This window comes from Prorops nasuta, unplaced genomic scaffold (assembly GCF_024137725.1).
Source record: "Prorops nasuta isolate Cenicafe-Biocafe unplaced genomic scaffold, Cenicafe_Pnas_1.2 PNAS00010, whole genome shotgun sequence".
Taxonomy (NCBI): domain Eukaryota; kingdom Metazoa; phylum Arthropoda; class Insecta; order Hymenoptera; family Bethylidae; genus Prorops; species Prorops nasuta.
Window position 1 is genome coordinate 4,016,576 of NW_027116807.1, and position 18,269 is coordinate 4,034,844.

The window sequence follows — 18,269 nt, forward strand, 5'->3', positions numbered from 1 at the left end:
AATAAAAAAATCATGAGGGGACAGTTCAATGAATCTACTGGTGGACCAAATTTGTAAGCAAAAGGCAAGAGGTACAATTCCTTTCCATGAACATTTTTATTTTTCTTAAAATTAATTTCTCTCTGTCTTATTAATCCATGCTTTGAAACAATATCCATTAGTCACTGAGAGATATTGTACATTTTTGATAATATAAATGATGAAGAATAATAATTATTATAAAATAATATTAAGCACAAACATTTTAGCCAAATCCGCCATAATGATACATTGAATATTGAAAGCATACTAAATATGTTGAACATAGTATTTACATTAGCATTGTGATACATTAAATTTATACACCTTACTCTTAATATTATGGTAAATGAAAACAAAATTGTAACACATTGTATGGATTAGAAACCACAACATCTTAATATACTTTAAAAGTTGATATTAGGTCATTTGAGGTGTAATTACTGTAAATTACAATTTAATATTAAAAATAAAGAGTTCAATGCACATACACGGATTTGCTTTTAAAGTGCGATGAAATTACCTACATGAATGTGTAAATATATTTTAATAAATCAATGTCAATGAAAATCTAAGATTATATGAAGAGAATATAATAATAGCAAAGTATTCTAAACTCTACTCAACACAAGTCTACAATTATTTTAATATTTGCGTTTTGCTATTGCATACACTTCGAAGTTCATTTGGTCTAGCCTGCCACCTGATCATTATTAACATATTAGAAAATATTGTTTATTTGTTAGAATAATAATAACAAGTGACAACTGTTATAATTGAAAAGACACGCTTCACAAATTAATTAAAATATCAAATTTAAAAAGGAAAACATGAAAATACGGTATATCAACATATTATCAACTGTTTTTTTTCTTTTTGAAAAATTCTTTTCATTTCATTTAAATCTACAATGATAAAATTGGAGGTAAACTAGAATTTGTGGATCGTGTACAAAAATTCATGTACGTTACTTGGCCTCTAAACCTTTTACAATTTCAGATCCTGTAAATGCTTCTTCTCCTTCTTCAATCATTCCTGAGCTATCAGGCTGACTGGCATTGTCATATGAAGGTGTACTTGTCTCTAAGTAATTTTTGTAAATGAATGTTTGTTTAATATCAATCTAATTAAAATTATTGTTTAAAATCGACGAAAGTTTAACATTACCTACACGTGCAGGGTCGGACATAAGTGAGAAAACCTTCTCTTCTGACATGTCTTTAGTTAGTTGTTTAAAATGAACTACTTGGTCCGAAAATATTTGCCAGAACGATTGACCCTCGGGTATTGTAAACATGGCCTATATTTAATTAAATATTATAACTGACTGACACAAAAGCTCCGGTGTGAAATACATGCCAATATAACCCACATTAAAAGTACTAAATAAATTAAATAAATTTACCTTAAATTTGTTATAAATATGTTCTGCTTTTTGTCTTATTTGCTCAGCCTTTTGTTTAAAAGTAACCTGAAATTTCTTTTATATAGTATGCATAATAACTTATAAATTTATACAGGAAAAGCACAATGTTTCTTAGCAACTACTTTTGTATTTCAAACATGTTACTTACTACTTCTTCTTCACTCAATTTCCAGTCTGCCAGATTACCAATATATCGTCGCAACTAAAATAATAAACATGTAGAATTTATATATAATCATCAACTGTTACTGATACTTAAAAATATAATTAATTTTAATGGAACATGTATTTACTCGTTTTACAGTCTCCACAATATGAGGGTGCTTTTTTAACATCAATGGGTCAACAGAAAGAGACAGCATCCCATCCATGAATTGCAAACATTTATCTGCATTTGCCTGATCTAAACCTAAATTAGACTTTATAGAGGCATCTAGTTCTAGTAGTTGCTCTTCTATACGCAGCCACCTAAAAGAAATTACATATTAAAATTGTTTTAAAGTGAAACTTGTACCTTTTAGTATTCAATGAATATATTATTCACCTTAGCTTAAATTTTTTTTGTTGGATCTCACTATCTTTTACAAGAATTTTTTTTTCTTCCTCTGGAACATGCACATTAAAATCCAGTTGTTCTTTAATTTGCTCTGGTAAAATCTCTCCACTTTCAAGCTGTGCTTTAAGCTTCATAGCATTTCTAGCAGTAGACCAATCCCATTGTGCTCGAGCCTTATCAGTTTCAAAACTTTTTGGTCTATCTAAGTCTAATTTTATGCCTACATATTCACCAGCAAATGTTCTTGCTAAAAGAAATCTTCCAGTTGTATCAGTAGATGTTGATACAACTGCTCCTTCTAACAGTTGTGTTTCGTCAATGTTATTTCTCTCTATATAAAAATTGTTTTAAAATATTTATTATTTAATATAGGTGTTTAACAAACTATATAATAAATAAACAGCTTGATATTATTACATACTTTCCAAAGCTGCACGTTTCTTATGTATTAAAGTAGGTGAAGTTTGTTCACTAGAATCCTCAACTTTGATTTTTCCTCTACCTCTTCCCAGATGTTCTATGACAAAATTCTTATATTTAAGATATATAAAAATTCTTAAAAGATCGATGTAAAATATCTAATTGCTCTAAACGTGAATTTACAATTTAGTGTATATGTGATGTGCAAATATATCTTGGTACTAAATTATTAAAAAATATAAAAATAAATTATAAGTACTTTAAACTGCTTAGGTTAATATTTAGAGAAGAAGATATAGATCTGACATTAAAAATAATATATAATAATATACAAAGGTATTGGAAATGTCAAGTAATGTGAATATAATTAGCAATGTCTCCTGTACCTTCTGTTTCCTCCGAACTAGAGAAGTCTGCGAAACGTTTGCGTTTAATTTTTCTACCACTGCGGCTAACAACTTCCTTTGGAGACTCTTCTCCCTGTGAGTCTATACCAGTATCCTGCTTCATAATATCACCAGAAAAACTGGATAAAGATTTTGCTTTACCACGCTTCCTTTTCATTTCAGGACTTTCCTGTTTCAAATCAGAAAAACAAAGTGATTCTAGCATTGATATTTAACATAAAATAAATAAAAATTATAGACAGTCTAACAAATATTATTGTAATTAAATATTTGTAAGACGATCTAAAGTAATGTCTTTTCACTGCTACAGTTGCTTTTAAAAAGTAAATAAAATAAAATTAAAATTGCAAATTTAAATAAACTGGTGAGATAGTTTTAAACGTAGAATGCATATCCATATACACAATAAAAATATCTTCTAATGACTAGAAAACTCCTTTTAGATTATTTATTATTACAAATGTTAGGAGCAATCGCACAAACAACTTTGGCTGCAAAACAATTTGTCGGCAACTCCTACTTTTCTTTATATTGGAACATTTATTTTTAAGAGTTATAGTCTAAAACAGCTCTTAAAGGATAAAATGTTCCCTTTTTATTAATAATTATCTTGACTATTTTTAAGAGCTTACACCAGTATTTGATAATGAAAATGTTTTTTTCTTGAGAGATCTTTTTTTCTCTCCTTCATCAATTACCAAACATTTTTCAAGATCACTATCAGCAGCACTGGCCATAGGTAATTCTGCTGCATCATCAATATCTTTTTGCTCCTCATCAGCTGAAATTATCACAGTTAAACCATCAAAATATTTATAGAAAGAGGAACATTATAAATTGATAATAGTATTAACATATATTATTATAGTTAGATATACATTTAAATTTAACAATCATTAAAGAACAGACCTTTTAAATTAGAAATATCAGAAGAGTCTTTAATCTTATCACCTTTCAGCTCTTGTTCAAGTTGCTGTAAGCCTTCATGAAAAAATTTCCTACGCAATGGTTTTCCAAACTTTTCTTTATTTTCTGCATATGTAAATAATTCTTCTACTTTGCACACAGCTCTAAAAATACAATAATATTACAATAAGAAAGACAAATATGTAACTATCATTCAATTTTAGTCAAAAGCTTACGTTTCTCCTGTCCCATAGAAATAAACACAATATCTTGCATTTTTTGAGTTTGGATCAATTACTTTTTCTATCTACAATGCAAAAAAAATAATTATAAAAAAGTGTCTTTTATATCATAAAAAATTAATATTAACGTCTCTCTACCATAATGTAAAAAGAACCATGTATAAAAAATATATTCTTTAAACGTTATTGCAATATAGATGTAGAATATTTTAACTGTTGGGGATTGAGCTTACTTTTGCAGGCCATGGCGGGTAACCTCGAACTTTTGCAAACACCTTATCTCCAGCGAAGAATTTCTTAAGTAACTTTACCATTTTTATAAATTTACTTGCATATATAACTATCTTTGGATACGCGTCGAACAATGTAGAAAAACTCTTAAAGATGACGTAATCTTTAATCAATTTAAAACTATTACAGTAAGACAAAACATTACAAACGTCGCCATTTGCAAGGTATGTTTAAAGTGTATAAATTGGTCACAACAGTCAACTCAACAACATACATACCGAATTATGCCGAATGCGCGTGATGCAAATAACGCCGTAGTACTACTACATACACGATTGCTGGCTATTTCGATTATCGAAACGATCGAAACTAATAATCGACAATCGTAAGGGCGCGTTCACACTTCACAGCTCAAGTTCCAACCACAACTGTGCAAGTCGCAAGTTGTGCAACGTGCAACTTAATTGCTTTGCTAGTGCTGCTACTGCTGCTGCTAGCTGCTACTACTCAGCACTACTCAGCAGTCTGATGACTCTGACGACGAGCCACTCTGACTGAGCTGTAGTCTGTACTCTGCTGTACTCAGCGTTGTCTAGCATCTAGTGGTCACTAATGGGTTCAGCGCGATTGGCAAAAAAGTTGTAAATATAAAATAAAACTTTTGACGTATATAGAAATATCAATCCTATTAATTATGATTTTAAGGCACAATATTAATCTTTATAAGTTGTCAAAACATTATCCATTTATATTTTTGGTAAGAATAAAAACATTAAATACTTTTCAACCGGGTGGTAGTTATGTATTATTAATCTAACATACACCTTTCATAATATTGCAGTTTTCTTATATGTATAGTGTATTTAACTTTATCATTAAATGCATTGCCATTGTAAAAATGTTGCATTCAAAAAGGTTGCTTATGATATTAATTTTATTTAAAAAATAATATTTTACTTTAGATTTTTCAATATTTTATTTTGGATTTTTCAATATTTTTTTTTATTACAGCAAAATGGGCAGCTGTGTGCATCTTATGCATCACATGCAAAATTTGCAGAACACAAACCTTTGGAAAAGATTAGAAATATTGGTATATCTGCTCACATAGATTCTGGAAAGACCACAGTAACTGAACGTATATTGTATTATACTGGTAGAATATCAGAGATGCATGAGGTAATATGATCTTTTGATCATTAGATTGTCTTTAATATTTTAAATTAAATTTGATAGTATATTTTTTCATTAAGGTAAAAGGCAAAGACAATATTGGAGCAACAATGGACAGTATGGAACTAGAGAGACAAAGAGGCATTACTATTCAATCAGCAGCAACTTATACGCTTTGGAAGGATCATAATATAAATATCATTGATACACCTGGACATGTAGATTTCACAGTAGAGGTTGAAAGAGCTTTACGTGTACTAGATGGTGCAGTACTAGTCCTATGTGCTGTAGGTGGAGTTCAGTCACAAACTTTAACTGTGAATAGACAAATGAAGCGTTACAATGTTCCATGCATTGCTTTTATAAATAAATTAGATAGACTAGGTGCTAATCCTAACCGTGTTTTGACACAACTGAGAACAAAACTAAACCATAATGCAGCATTCTTGCAGTTGTCTATTGGATTAGAGTCACAATGCAAAGGAATAATTGATTTGATACGTGAAAAAGCACTTTATTTTGAAGGAAATTATGGAGATATTATAAGAGAAGATGAAATACCTAACACAATGAGAGTAGGTGAGTAGGAATAATTTTTTGTTTATCTTTTAAATTGAATATATCAATGATTTGAAATATGATTTACCATTTGTTTTTAATGAATTGTGACAATAATTAAATTTTTCAATTAAAATTTGTTTGATCAGTACAATTAACATAAAAGTATGATTTATGTTAAATATTGAATGTTGTGTATTTGTAATAGAGGCTAAAGATAGAAAGGAAGAATTAATAGAACATTTAAGCAATGTTGATGATGCACTAGCTGATATATTTTTGAACGAAAAAGTACCTACTGAAAAAGATATAATGGGAGCAATTAGAAGAAGCTGCCTTAAACGATCCTTTACACCAGTATTATTGGGATCTGCATTGAAAAATAAAGGGGTTCAACCATTATTAGATGCAGTAATAGATTATTTACCTAATCCAGGAGAAGTAGAAAATTTTGCATTAAAAGAAGAAACAGGGTAATCATTTTACTACTTTAAAAATTTATAGTATCTAATACATTAACAAAACTCATTTTTGTAGGAAGGATGTTGTTAAGATCCCATTAAATCCAGCCAGAAACAATGAAAATAATTTTGTAGGATTAGCATTCAAGTTGGAAGCTGGTAGATTTGGTCAACTTACCTACTTTCGTGCATATCAAGGAAGTTTAAACAAAAGCGATAATATTTACAATACGAGGACAAGGAAAAAAGTAATTAGGGCAAAACAATGTCAATAAAGACTTGCTTCTTCTTATTATGTAGGTTCTACAAGTTGATATAGATTGTCATAAATTGTTTTTGCTTATAGATCAGAGTACCAAGATTAGTTCGTCTTCATGCAAATCAGATGGAAGATGTGAATGAAATATATGCAGGTGATATATTTGCTGTGTTTGGTGTAGATTGTGCTAGTGGTGATACTTTTGTCAATGATCCAAAACTTTCTTTAAGTATGGAGAGTATGTTTATTCCTGAAACAGTAGTATCTATGTCTATCCAACCTAAAAGTTCGAAAGACAGAGATAATTTATCAAAAGGTATATCAAGATTTACAAAAGAAGATCCGACATTTCAGTTTAATTATGATAATGATAACAAGGTATTGATTTATATAATTTAATAATTTCTGCTTGCCTCTTATACAGTAATAAATTTGCACATACACACTTTCAGGAAAGTATAGTATCAGGTATGGGGGAGTTACATTTAGAAATTTACGCTCAACGTTTGGAGCGAGAATATAACGCGCCGGTTATTCTTGGAAAACCAAAAGTGTCATTTCGCGAGACTTTAGTCGAACCATGTGAATTTGATTATTTACATAAAAAGCAATCAGGCGGAGCTGGACAATTTGCTCGAGTAATAGGAGTTGTAGAGGTTTTTATATTATTTTTTACGTTAATGAGAGAAATGTATGAAATGAAATTTAAATTAATGAACAAATTTTTATTTTTTTGCAGCCTTTACCACCTGAACAAAACACCCAAATAGTATTTTCTGATGAAACAGTTGGAACTAATGTTCCAAAACAGTATGTTCCTGGGGTTGAAAAAGGATTCAGAGCAATGTGTGAGAAAGGATTACTTAGTGGCTATAAAATAGCTGGAATAAAATTTCGATTGCAAGATGGAGAGAGTCACTGCGTGGATTCTTCTGAATTTGCATTTTATCAAGCTGCTCAAGGTGCAATAAGAGATGTATTTAAAGATGGCGCATGGCAATTGTTAGAGCCGATTATGTCTGTTGAAATTACTGCTCCAGAAGAATTTCAGGTAACATCTAATAATATTTTGTATTTATTAACAATTCTTAATTAAATGTACATAATGTAAAATGGTAAAGAAGTTATTTGATTTAACTAATCCGTAAAGATCATTTTTAAAATGTGAAAGTGGAATTATATAGCGTGTGGATTGTTCCGCCATGAGACCGGTAAGTTGTGCGAAAAATACGATACAACTGATAGTGGAGATAAATCTCATTCAAAGCCTACAACTGGCGTGCCGCGTTTATGCACACACACTGTTAGATTTCACCTCAAAGTTATATCAAATTTAGAAGCTTTAAAAAAATTGAAAAATGTGAAAATGTCTTTTTATAAGTATAAAAGAGTATTTTAAATAAAGTTTTAATGTATTTCCAGAGTGTAGTTCTAGGCCAAATAAATAGAAGAAAGGGATTGATCATCGCAAGTGACATGAATCAAGGATGGTTTATGTTACACGCAGAAATTCCTCTAAATGAAATGTTCGGCTATGCTGGTCAATTAAGATCAACAACTCAAGGTAAAGGAGAATTCACAATGGAGTATTCCCGATATAGCCCTTGTTTACCAGAAGTACAAGAAAAGATAATCAGGGAATATCAAGAAGCAAATGGATTATTGCCACCCATAAAAAAGAAAAATTATTAAAAGCGTCAGTCTTTGATGTTCAAAATGCCTTAGAAAACTATTAATAATAGAAATACATGTCAATGTATCAGTTTATGTAAAAATATTGAAATCTTTAAAAAAAAACATTGATATCTGTTTATTTAAAATTACAGATATCGTATGAATTTTTTTACTCTATCTTCATACTCCAATTTTGATTGATTTTGCACTTTATTTAGAAGAATTCATGGACCCTATTGACTAAAATATTTTGATTGCTAATGTTTCAGGAACGGTCGTTACATCGTTACATATCAGTTAGTATCTATAGGGACCGTGCATAACCATATACCACACTTGACTAAAAGTTGACCCATAGACATCTTTTAGTCATCCAATTGACTAAAAGACACCTAAAAGATGTCTTTAAGTCATTTGGTGCTCTACGGGTACCAACACAATGACAGTGAGATGAGAATGTGTATTGGTGTACATGCATACTATTAGCACAAACTTATCGGTCAATTTTCGCAGTTTTGCGATATCAATTTATATATATGTATACAGATACACATTGATACTTCGCTGTCATTGTATTTGCTGCACCCCCTTTCGTTTATATAGTTTTAATAGTAAATTTAAATTTCATTATATGTAAAAATTATTCTCGTTATTTTTGGAAAAATGTGTTGACATTTTGTCAGTATATTTTTATTTTTGCTGTTACAAAAAAATATATTTGTTTTTACTTTTAATAGCATGTATATATTTCAATTATAAATTCTTTTAGAACCTATTTCACGAACTTTCAAATCTATCATCGGGCTCACAAGTTATTTGCGCTCTTGTTTTTATACAGAATGTTCCAAATAAATATCTCCAAAAATATATGAGATGCCGAAGTTATTCAGATAAAACTTTTAAAATAAGCCGCCTTAATGTAATCTCTCATACTGACATTATGGGCGCGTTCACGGAGACGCTATCAACGCTACTGCGCACACATTTCAATCATTTTTCTATGCGCAGTAGCGTTGGCAGTGCTAAAAGCGTGCTCCGTGAACGCGCCTTATAGAGTAAACCGCGTATCAGTGATATTAAGTTATTTGACGACTGATTTGAAGTTCATTCTATCATTTCAGTGACGTTATTAGTTGCTCTTTCTATTAAACTAATCTAATTTAAAAAAAAATGAAAAACAATATAATTGTTTAAAAGACAATATTAAAATAGGCTATTGTTACTCATTTTTCAAAAATATGATTATTTTACTAGAAATAGAGCAATTTTTAACGCCACCGAAATGATATAATGACATTCAAGTCGGTCATTAAATAGTAACGTAGTTGTAGTATATCGTTGACTTGCGTTTTTGGATATTGGTCTGTGGGTGGAGTCGATATGAGGGATTTCGTTAATATAATAAAATTCTTTATATAGAACAAATTTTTGTAGATACGATATCTTGATTTAACAGAGCATAATCGAAATATATGGAAAAGTATGTATTTTTATTTCGGTTGATCCGACAATTTGTATATTGACATTACAGAGCATGATTCGACGGCATCTTTCAATTTTATTTCTTTGCAAATTTTCAACCTGTTATAATGTTTTGAAAACGTCAAAGGATTACCTAGGAATGTATGTTGGAGAATTTGTGAAAACCCCAAAAAATATAGTTAAAAAATCTTATTTCCTATTTTTTTTAACAATATTCCAACGTTTCTAAAACACTGACAAGTTGAAAATCTGTCGAGAAATAAAGCTGGAAAATACCGCCAATATTTGGTTTGTATTATCGTATACGGATTTCCGTTAATAGATTTACGTATTTTTGTATTGTAAGCTGTGTGAAATGGTATTATATCGTAAAATGAAATCCACTTCATTTGTCACATCTATACTTCAAAATTTCCTCAAATCTTTAATAGTAACATCGTCTTGAAAGCACAATACATAATTAAACAAAATTCAATGAAGTTCATTATTTAAAAACAAAAAATGAGTAATCAATTTTATTAATTACCTTTCTTATAGAATCCTTATATTCAAGATGACAATCGTTAGCTATTAGTATTCTTACAATATCATTATTTAGATATATATTTTCCGATTCCATATTTATATTTATTGTTACTAAAATTGTCAAGTAATTATAAAACACAAATATAATAGATGTATAATGTTTTGTTTAATCATATTTTAATTATACAAGGGCTTAATGAACCTTCATTTAGTTAAACTTACAACTAATTACCGTTCATCGTTGTTGTTTAGAACTTTAGGCAAAATATTTTTTCGTTGCTTTTTTTTGGGTTCGGCAGAGAGAGAGATAGGTAGACTACCATTGACACACTTGATTTTCATGCAGAGTGCTATGTAATGTAAACATGTCAACATTATAGATATGTTCTTTTTTCCTGCATTGCTGCACTAGTGCGCACTACTTGAAACGCCAACACGAAATTCTTCCATTATTTATTTCGCATGCAGCATCGTCATTTCTTGACTGATTTGCATTTATGCGGACTTTTTGGAAACGTATGAAATTATCTAGTAAAGTACGTTGGGGAATTTTGCGATTTAATTGTTGTTTCTCAATAATGTTAATATATTTATTTAAACAAAAATTTTTTTTCATTTTTTGTTAATTTTCCTAACGTGTAACTTAGTAGATAAGCTTCTGGCATTTCCAAAAACCTGTAATAACTTTACAATCCGTCAACAAATAATGACGCTGCATGCGAAATAGTTTTCCCTCTGTAATGTCGGTATACGGATTCCCGTTAACGGTTAAGAATCTGCAGGTAGCTTCGAAATTAAATTAAATTTGCAGACAAGGATTTAACTAAATTTTTAAATTCAGCTACATTTTTTAATTTAAAAAAAATTAGTTTCTTTTATATCATCACATTTCTCACCTCTTAAATGCCAGCATCAACAATCTTTGTTATTGGACTTGGTAAAATCTTTGAAGGATACACTGATAGAAAATTAAAGGTGCAGGTACACGGAGCGTGAAACACGCGCGGCGCGTCTGCTCCACACATTTCACGCGCCGTGTACCCTTACCTTAACTTTTCCAATTCTTAATAACTAATCATCAACAAAGGCTTTAAAAAACTAATGTTTGTTGTTTACTGAACCAATTTTTTTGTTAATGGGTGTTTCTTACAGATGGTATTTACTTATAAGCTTGAAATTACTTCCAATCAATTCTAAAGCAGATTTAAATAAAATTTAACAAAGAAAAGTATTCTAACTTGTTACAGCATTATAATGCTAGATACTTATCTAATTGTTTCTAATTTTGCCAATTTCAATGTTAGCAATAGTTTACTGCATGAAGATAATTCGAAAGATGTCTTAGAAAACCAAACATCTTATGTACAATGTGATTTAAAAAAATATTAATAGCAGCCTATAGCTACAATGATAATGATAATCGTCACGAGCAATCTTCTTTTGCATTTCTGGTAAGGATAAGATAGTAAGGCTGTAGATCTCAAAGACCTTCATATAGACTCATGCTAAAAATATAAAAGCATTTTTATTTGCTTAAAAATTGGCATAGTCATTACATTACCTAATGGACAGAAAATTAATTTATATAATTATAAAAATAGAAAATAGAGAAATCTCCTAAAACAGCAGAAAAAACTAATTCTATAAATGGTGCTACTCTTCAAAAAAACTTCAAAACTATTGAAGCTGTCCATTTGTCATACATCATCTCTTTAATTGTCTATAATTGTATAAAAAATAAATATAATCTATACTATAGAGTATTATTGAATATATTCATCAATAATAAGTATTGCTCTTAGTTTTAAAATACACAGATACAAAACCATAAACAAATTTTAAGTTATTATCGGAATTGATTAATTAACGAATTGATTGCTTCAGTCGCGAAGCTACTGATTTAATTTCACTTGACTCTTTTTTCTTATGTGGATCAGGCTGGAAACATTTCCACAACCTTAGTGTTTCGTCAGCACCTGCACTTAATACTGTAGTACCATCTGGAGACATGGCTAAATGTAAAACCCGACTAGAGTGTCCTGTTAGCTCAGCAACCTTTGTCATTGATGGGTATTTCCAAATAGTTAATTGGTTTTGAGCATACCCATGTCCCGATACAATTTCTTTGTATGTTGTAGACCATATAAGAGAACACACTTGTGATTTTGTATCTACAGTGTTCAGACAAGCTCCTGTCCAAAATATAAGTAATAAGAAACAGAATTGTAAATTTTGACTACTTACCGCGAGACTATACCGAATCTTCTATATTCGATAAAATTCAACATTTTATTTGCCACTTACCTGTGTTGCAATTCCAAAACCTAATTGTCCTATCTGCTGTGCCACCTCCACTTGCTAGAATATTATTTTGCCATGGGCACCATGCTAAAGCTTTTACTGCTGCTTGATGTTGATTAAATGAATAAATTGGTTGCATCTGTGATTGTGACTGTCTAGACATTGATGGCCATATTTGTAGCATATTGTCATTGCCTCCACTAGCTAAATATTTTCCATCTGGAGACCATTTTAAACCGCATACCTCCTGACTATGAGCATTAATCGACAATAATAAGTGATCTCTTTGTCTGACATCATGATGTACTATCTGGCCACCCCTTTTACAAAAATGTAGGAGAAACCAAATGTATTATGTCTTTTTCTTCAATATATTACTCACTACACTATATTATCAAGGCAATTTTAATTACTGTCATGTTTACTATAATGGTACCTGCAGCCACTTGTAAGAATATGATTATTCCAGGAAAGAGAGCCTACTCTTGCCGCATGACCATTCATTACACGTACTCTTTTCATTTCGCTACAATCCCACAATTCGGTATTTCCGATAGTTGTTCCAACAGCTAAATAAGGTCCTTCCTGAATCCATGCGACAGAACAAACATAATCATTTCCTTCTAATTCCAGCAACTGTTCTATTGTCCCAGTTGCTGCATTCCATAAATAAACATTTCCGCCAAGAGCAACAGCCAAAACATTGCTTGTTGACCAGTCAATTAAGTTTAAATCTAAAAAATATCCAATCAGGTTTACTTGAAAAACATAAAATATGTACAAATTAACAGGAAAACATGGATTCTTACAATAATCATCTATAATTTCTGGCGCATCTAATATACGATCAGGAGCTTGTGGAATATATCTTGTTGAAGATTTAATGCTTGCTGGTGTTTTTATTTGACTATACACAACTCTCAAAGGATTTTGATAGCCTTCAGGAGCTGCTGGAGCTTTATTCTGATATGAAAGTACCCTAATATTTTTTATGTCACCACCATGCAAATTTTCTCCGATAAGACGTTGTAACTCTCTTTTAGATGGACTTATCTTGTCACTATCCTCAGACTGTTCACAGTGTTGTTGCTGAATCTAACAGATATATACATACATAGGTGTAATATATATACAGTTAAGTATATATATAAATTTAAAAAAATTAATAAAATATATCTTATTTATACTTTATAATGGCTCAAGTCAAAATTCGTTGCTGATCTTGAAGGAATAAATCTATCTCCTCCAATTGGGGTTTTGGCAGGAGTATTTCCACGACCTGTGATTAAATTGACTTGAATTAATTGAATTGTAAAAGTTGCATTAAAAGAAATAAAAAATTTTTTTAAATATTCTACTTGGTGATTTTTTGGATCCTTTGGATGGTGTCTTTTTACTTTTTAAGTCATTTGCTTTTTTAGGAGTTTTTCCAGATCTTTCAATGTTTGAAGTTGATATACTCATTGCCTTTCGAGAAGAGTTTATACTCATATTAACACTAAAATTATTTTTACGATTATTTTTATAACCAAATCAATATAGAATAAATGTAAAGTAAGATATAAATAAAACCCTATTTACCTAGAACTTGAAGACTCTAAACATTTTTTCTGCCATCGAGGCAATGGTCCCTTTATTCCATCGTCCATTCGTGTTAGGCTACTCAGTTCTTTCATATATTTTAAATGCGACATGATTTTTTAGACTTAAAAGTATAGTCGGATACACAAGTTAGGTTTATACAATATACTGTTATCTTAATTACCTTCAACGAAGTTAAAAATCTAACTCAAATCAAAAAAGTATACTTTCCTCGTTTTTGTCACTTATACTGCCGCAATGCAATAAGGAAGGATATCTTTAAATAGTGTAACAGTCAAAATCAGGCGTTTGCGCTTTTCAGATTTTTGCTCCTCACTATGACCGTGTTCCAGAATTAACCGTCAGCACAGTAAGCACTGAGATTTCTATATTTTGGGCGCGTTCACGGAGACGCTATCAACGCTACTGCGCACACACATTTCAATCATTTTTCTATGCGCAATAGCGTTGCCGCGTTGGCAGTGCTAAAAGCGTGCTCCGTGAACGCGCCTTTTGTCACACATTAGCATTACTGCCAGTTTAATTATGGAACGTTGCACATGAAGCGTCTGATTTTACTATTATTTGCCGACCTTTCTTATTATGATTAATTAAAATTCTTCATTCATCGTATTCTTTTATTTAACAATATGATTCAGTACCATTATAGTTTATATAATCAAAAACCAAAATTCATCCTGTAATCCAAGTTTTCTAACGATTCCTGAATATCTTAAGCTTTTTAAATCTGACTTGTTGAGATTTTTAAAAATTGTCCGTTGTAGCACCATACACACTACCAACATAATAAAGTAGAACTTAGAATGTTATAGCTTTACTAGCTTTCTATGTGTGAGAGCTGCGCGCGCACAGAACGGCATGGTGGGGAGAATATTCTGTCCACCATCTGGCTGGCTTAAATAGTTGAGATTTTTAAACATTGTCTTGTCACAGTTGTCACTGGTTGTCACTTGTCAGTTGTATTGTAGCACCATACGCCCGGTCGTGCCAAGCTTCCAAGATCTGGATTTTGATCGATCATTAATTTGTAAGTTTGATTATTATATTTATTCAATTTTGGTGTAAAATAGTATAATTTAACAAACACTAATGTGTTTGATAATTTGCACTATTTTAACAAATTAAATATTATTATACTCGGGGACAGTTTGGCCCCAATTCAAAAAAATGTAAATATTTTTTTTTCTTTCCAGATAACAATGGATCATGGATTATTTAATACAAGACGACAAGCCTTGTGGATTTACCATTTACCTCAACAAAGTTGAATATTTAAAAAGTTTGAGGCGAATATATGATAATGATATTCATGTACAAAAAGTTTTATTAGGCATTGAACTATTAAGAAATGTTAAATTCGGCAATTTACTTCAACATGATTACGACCGACTAGTTAATGATTTTGAGTTAACATCGATAGACATAGCAACAATACAAAGAGTAGCATTTACATAACAGGATCAGAAAATAAACCAAGTGTACAATGGCAAAAGAAAAAATTCTTCAGCACTATCAAGAGGTAAATAAACCTGGGATCTCTGTATATATTTTAAGATCAGTTTGATAAAATAAAACAAGTTAAAAAAGTTATGAAAGATCTGGAGGCTATAGCTACTGGAATATGCAATAAAACATGGGAGGCTCCATAAAAAAAAAAACTAATGACCTTGAAAATATAAAAATATTACTTTTTGAAGATAAAGACATTACTATCCTTTTGCATATTTTAAGAAAAATAATTTTAAAAGCCTGTTTGTACCTCTTGTAGTTTTAAAGAAAACTACTTGTAAGTAACATCACTTTAAGTGAAACATCCTACATATATGTAAATTAATCACTATTTCTTAATTTCAGAATAATGAAGATTTCGAAATTTAATACAAATTTATCATATTCTTTATATGATCCTAATTTTATAATAAATTTACATAACGAGGCAATAACGAATCTAAGAGATATTATTTTAGCTCCAGAATCTCTAATGTATACTTAGCTTTCATCAGAATTTCGAAAATTGTTAAAAAATGAATATACCTTGCCATGTAAATATGAATATTTTACCGATGATTGGAAGTCAAAAGAGTACAAGACTCACGTTGACAATATTATGAACATTTTTATCTTGCCACATTGGAGGCCAGTATTACACTATTTCCTTTTCACTGAATATTTAGGCGATCTATTAATAATGATAATAAACAAATTCTTTTATTTTAGTTACGGCTGGCCAATAATGGATATCCCTGAACTTCACAGATTTGTAAACTGTTACTGTGGGGAAATATTGACCGACTCAAAGTATGAGCCATCTTGTAAAAAAACTAAGAGGATTATAGAAACAGAAACGAATGAAGAAAGCGAAAAGGAGCTTCCTGTATTAGCCGAATTTAGTGAAGAAACAAAACACCAAATTATGGAAATACACATCACCTCTGAGAACATTGAAAAACGTATAGAATATCAAAGGCTACAAAATAAATTACTGGAAGATAAATTACAAATCGCTTTACTGAGTGAGTCTGTGATAATGATAATATAAACAGTGTTATAAAGTTAAATAAAAGTGACAAGTTTATATATATGTATACATATAAATATACACATATTTATTTATTTATTTTAGTGTTTTCCATTATATAAATGATTGTAGAAATATTTTAAGTTTTATTTTATTATAAATGATACGAATGAGATTCTTATTTGATGTAATTGATATAAGCGCCATAAAAGTCCAATATAAAAATACATGATAATATTTTTTTTATTAAAGCGTTATATGATTTTATTGCTCACGCGTAGCAAATAATTCCAATTTTTTTTTAATAAAAACAATTCTGTGCTTTATTATTATTTACTATGAAGATTCGAAAGGTGCGGTCGCTTGTATGCAAACTCGGTCTCTCATGTAACAATGACACAACACTAATATTTTAAATTCCTTACAAATTATTGAAGCGACAGGGATTAGAGTTTTACTCAATAATTATTTAACTAAGTGTACAAACGCTATTTTATATCTATCAATCTATGCAGGTATGAAAACTATTCTTCAGGAGCAATTTTTACTCGTCATTTCTTATTACATTTTACAATTAGAAAGTCTTTTATCTGTACACTGCACCCATGTTGTATGTACACTGTCAGTCAGTAACTATTATTCATTAATAAGGTATGTTTGTCATCATAATTAATTCATCATAATATTAACTTACAGAAAATATTAGTATAAATGATTACGACACCATTTACCTATAGACCTTTAATATTTTATCAAGTTATTTTCTCTACAACCATTGCTTTTTGTGATAACAGGAGTACTTCGTGAAGGGTACTTACAAAAGTCTTGAATAGAGCACAGGCTTTATTTGTTCTTTTTCACTTTACTAAAGTTAATTTATTCGACAAGTAAAAACGAATCACATATCGAAAGAGCAAAACAAAATATCATAAAAGAACAATACATCATTGTGCAATCAGCCTTCCTGAGTATATTGCTGTTGTTACTCTTAAGAGGGGGATGAAGGGGGAGAAAGAAATTTCCACCTCTGTGGAGATTGCAATTTGAGTAAAATAAAAACAAGTACCCTATAGATGCTGAATTAGTGCGTATGGGATCGCTCTACGCATATAGAAAACAAAATCTTTTTCACCTTTTTTCTTTATCATTCCAAATTGAAATATCCAGTAAACGACTGGACAAAATAATAAATTCGAACGGTATTTAGGAAAGTTCTTGAGATAAGCTACAAAAATATGCAGTAAAAAATAGATAAGTCTATTTAAAAAACTTAAGATGACCTTCAAATAACTTTTCAAGTTCGAAACCAATGGCATCACATATCCTCCACCAAATCATTTAATTCATTGCTTTTTCTACTAGATATAATTGGTTACATATATTAAAATAGGTGACCCTATAGTAGATGTTTTATCACTATATTTATACTGACAAAATGTAAGAAAATTAACTTCTTATTGAAAAGTAAATTAAATGATCAGGTAAATGTAAGAAAAACCAAACATTCAAA

The 18,269-nt window shown here is 30.2% G+C and overlaps 3 protein-coding genes and 1 long non-coding RNA gene across 8 annotated transcripts; 2 read left to right on the top strand and 2 right to left on the bottom strand.

Annotated features, from left to right (window-relative positions):
- Window positions 1-72: 72 nt before the first annotated feature.
- Window positions 73-4,516, bottom strand: LOC136776832 (PC4 and SFRS1-interacting protein-like). 4 transcript variants are annotated; one of them, XM_066732712.1, is made up of 12 exons: window positions 4,209-4,516; window positions 3,970-4,040; window positions 3,779-3,897; window positions 3,526-3,608; window positions 2,807-2,996; window positions 2,422-2,517; window positions 1,989-2,331; window positions 1,738-1,912; window positions 1,593-1,646; window positions 1,424-1,489; window positions 1,186-1,318; window positions 73-1,101 (listed from the first exon to the last, which is right to left on the bottom strand). In XM_066732712.1, exons 1-12 carry the CDS (start codon window positions 4,287-4,289, stop codon window positions 986-988), a joined length of 1,527 nt encoding a protein of 508 aa, XP_066588809.1. In that variant the 5' UTR covers window positions 4,290-4,516; the 3' UTR covers window positions 73-985. The 4 variants fall into 4 exon arrangements, with proteins under 4 accessions (XP_066588809.1, XP_066588807.1, XP_066588808.1 ...); XM_066732710.1 differs by having other exon boundaries at window positions 3,460-3,608; XM_066732711.1 differs by having other exon boundaries at window positions 3,737-3,897.
- A 244-nt stretch (window positions 4,517-4,760) lies between these two features.
- On the top strand, window positions 4,761-9,227 carry mEFG1 (mitochondrial translation elongation factor G 1). 2 transcript variants are annotated; one of them, XM_066732721.1, is made up of 10 exons: window positions 4,761-4,963; window positions 5,218-5,385; window positions 5,460-5,958; window positions 6,146-6,410; window positions 6,475-6,646; window positions 6,745-7,035; window positions 7,110-7,313; window positions 7,397-7,708; window positions 8,080-8,221; window positions 8,601-9,227. In XM_066732721.1, the coding sequence occupies exons 1-10, from the start codon at window positions 4,901-4,903 to the stop codon at window positions 8,630-8,632; spliced, it is 2,148 nt and encodes a 715-aa protein (XP_066588818.1). In that variant the 5' UTR covers window positions 4,761-4,900; the 3' UTR covers window positions 8,633-9,227. The 2 variants fall into 2 exon arrangements, with proteins under 2 accessions (XP_066588818.1, XP_066588817.1); XM_066732720.1 differs by having other exon boundaries at window positions 8,080-9,213.
- Window positions 9,228-11,960: 2,733 nt separating this feature from the next.
- On the bottom strand, window positions 11,961-14,632 carry fzy (cell division cycle 20 protein fzy). Its single transcript, XM_066732727.1, has 7 exons — window positions 14,221-14,632; window positions 13,998-14,137; window positions 13,827-13,918; window positions 13,449-13,734; window positions 13,076-13,373; window positions 12,643-12,959; window positions 11,961-12,530 (listed from the first exon to the last, which is right to left on the bottom strand). The coding sequence occupies exons 1-7, from the start codon at window positions 14,331-14,333 to the stop codon at window positions 12,202-12,204; spliced, it is 1,575 nt and encodes a 524-aa protein (XP_066588824.1). The 5' UTR covers window positions 14,334-14,632; the 3' UTR covers window positions 11,961-12,201.
- A 335-nt stretch (window positions 14,633-14,967) lies between these two features.
- LOC136776849 (uncharacterized) lies at window positions 14,968-16,858 on the top strand. The gene is made up of 4 exons (XR_010823161.1): window positions 14,968-15,268; window positions 15,435-16,027; window positions 16,096-16,377; window positions 16,459-16,858. It is a non-coding gene; the product is annotated as an uncharacterized lncRNA (long non-coding RNA).
- The last annotated feature ends 1,411 nt before the right edge of the window (window positions 16,859-18,269 follow it).

Coding starts and splice junctions, on each gene's coding strand:
- mEFG1 (XM_066732720.1), top strand. CDS start 4,901: ATGATTTTAAGGCACAATATTAATCTTTATAAGTTGTCAAAACATTAT. Junction 5,386..5,459: donor GAATATCAGAGATGCATGAG/GTAATATGATCT, acceptor TTTTTCATTAAG/GTAAAAGGCAAAGACAATAT. Junction 7,709..8,079: donor CTGCTCCAGAAGAATTTCAG/GTAACATCTAAT, acceptor ATGTATTTCCAG/AGTGTAGTTCTAGGCCAAAT.
- LOC136776832 (XM_066732709.1), bottom strand. CDS start 4,289: ATGGTAAAGTTACTTAAGAAATTCTTCGCTGGAGATAAGGTGTTTGCA. Junction 2,997..3,459: donor TTTCATTATCAAATACTGGT/GTAAGCTCTTAA, acceptor GATTTGAAACAG/GAAAGTCCTGAAATGAAAAG. Junction 1,490..1,592: donor AATTGAGTGAAGAAGAAGTA/GTAAGTAACATG, acceptor AAGAAATTTCAG/GTTACTTTTAAACAAAAGGC.
- fzy (XM_066732727.1), bottom strand. CDS start 14,333: ATGTCGCATTTAAAATATATGAAAGAACTGAGTAGCCTAACACGAATG. Junction 13,735..13,826: donor TTGACTTGAGCCATTATAAA/GTATAAATAAGA, acceptor TATATCTGTTAG/ATTCAGCAACAACACTGTGA. Junction 12,960..13,075: donor ATTCTTACAAGTGGCTGCAG/GTACCATTATAG, acceptor TTTTTGTAAAAG/GGGTGGCCAGATAGTACATC.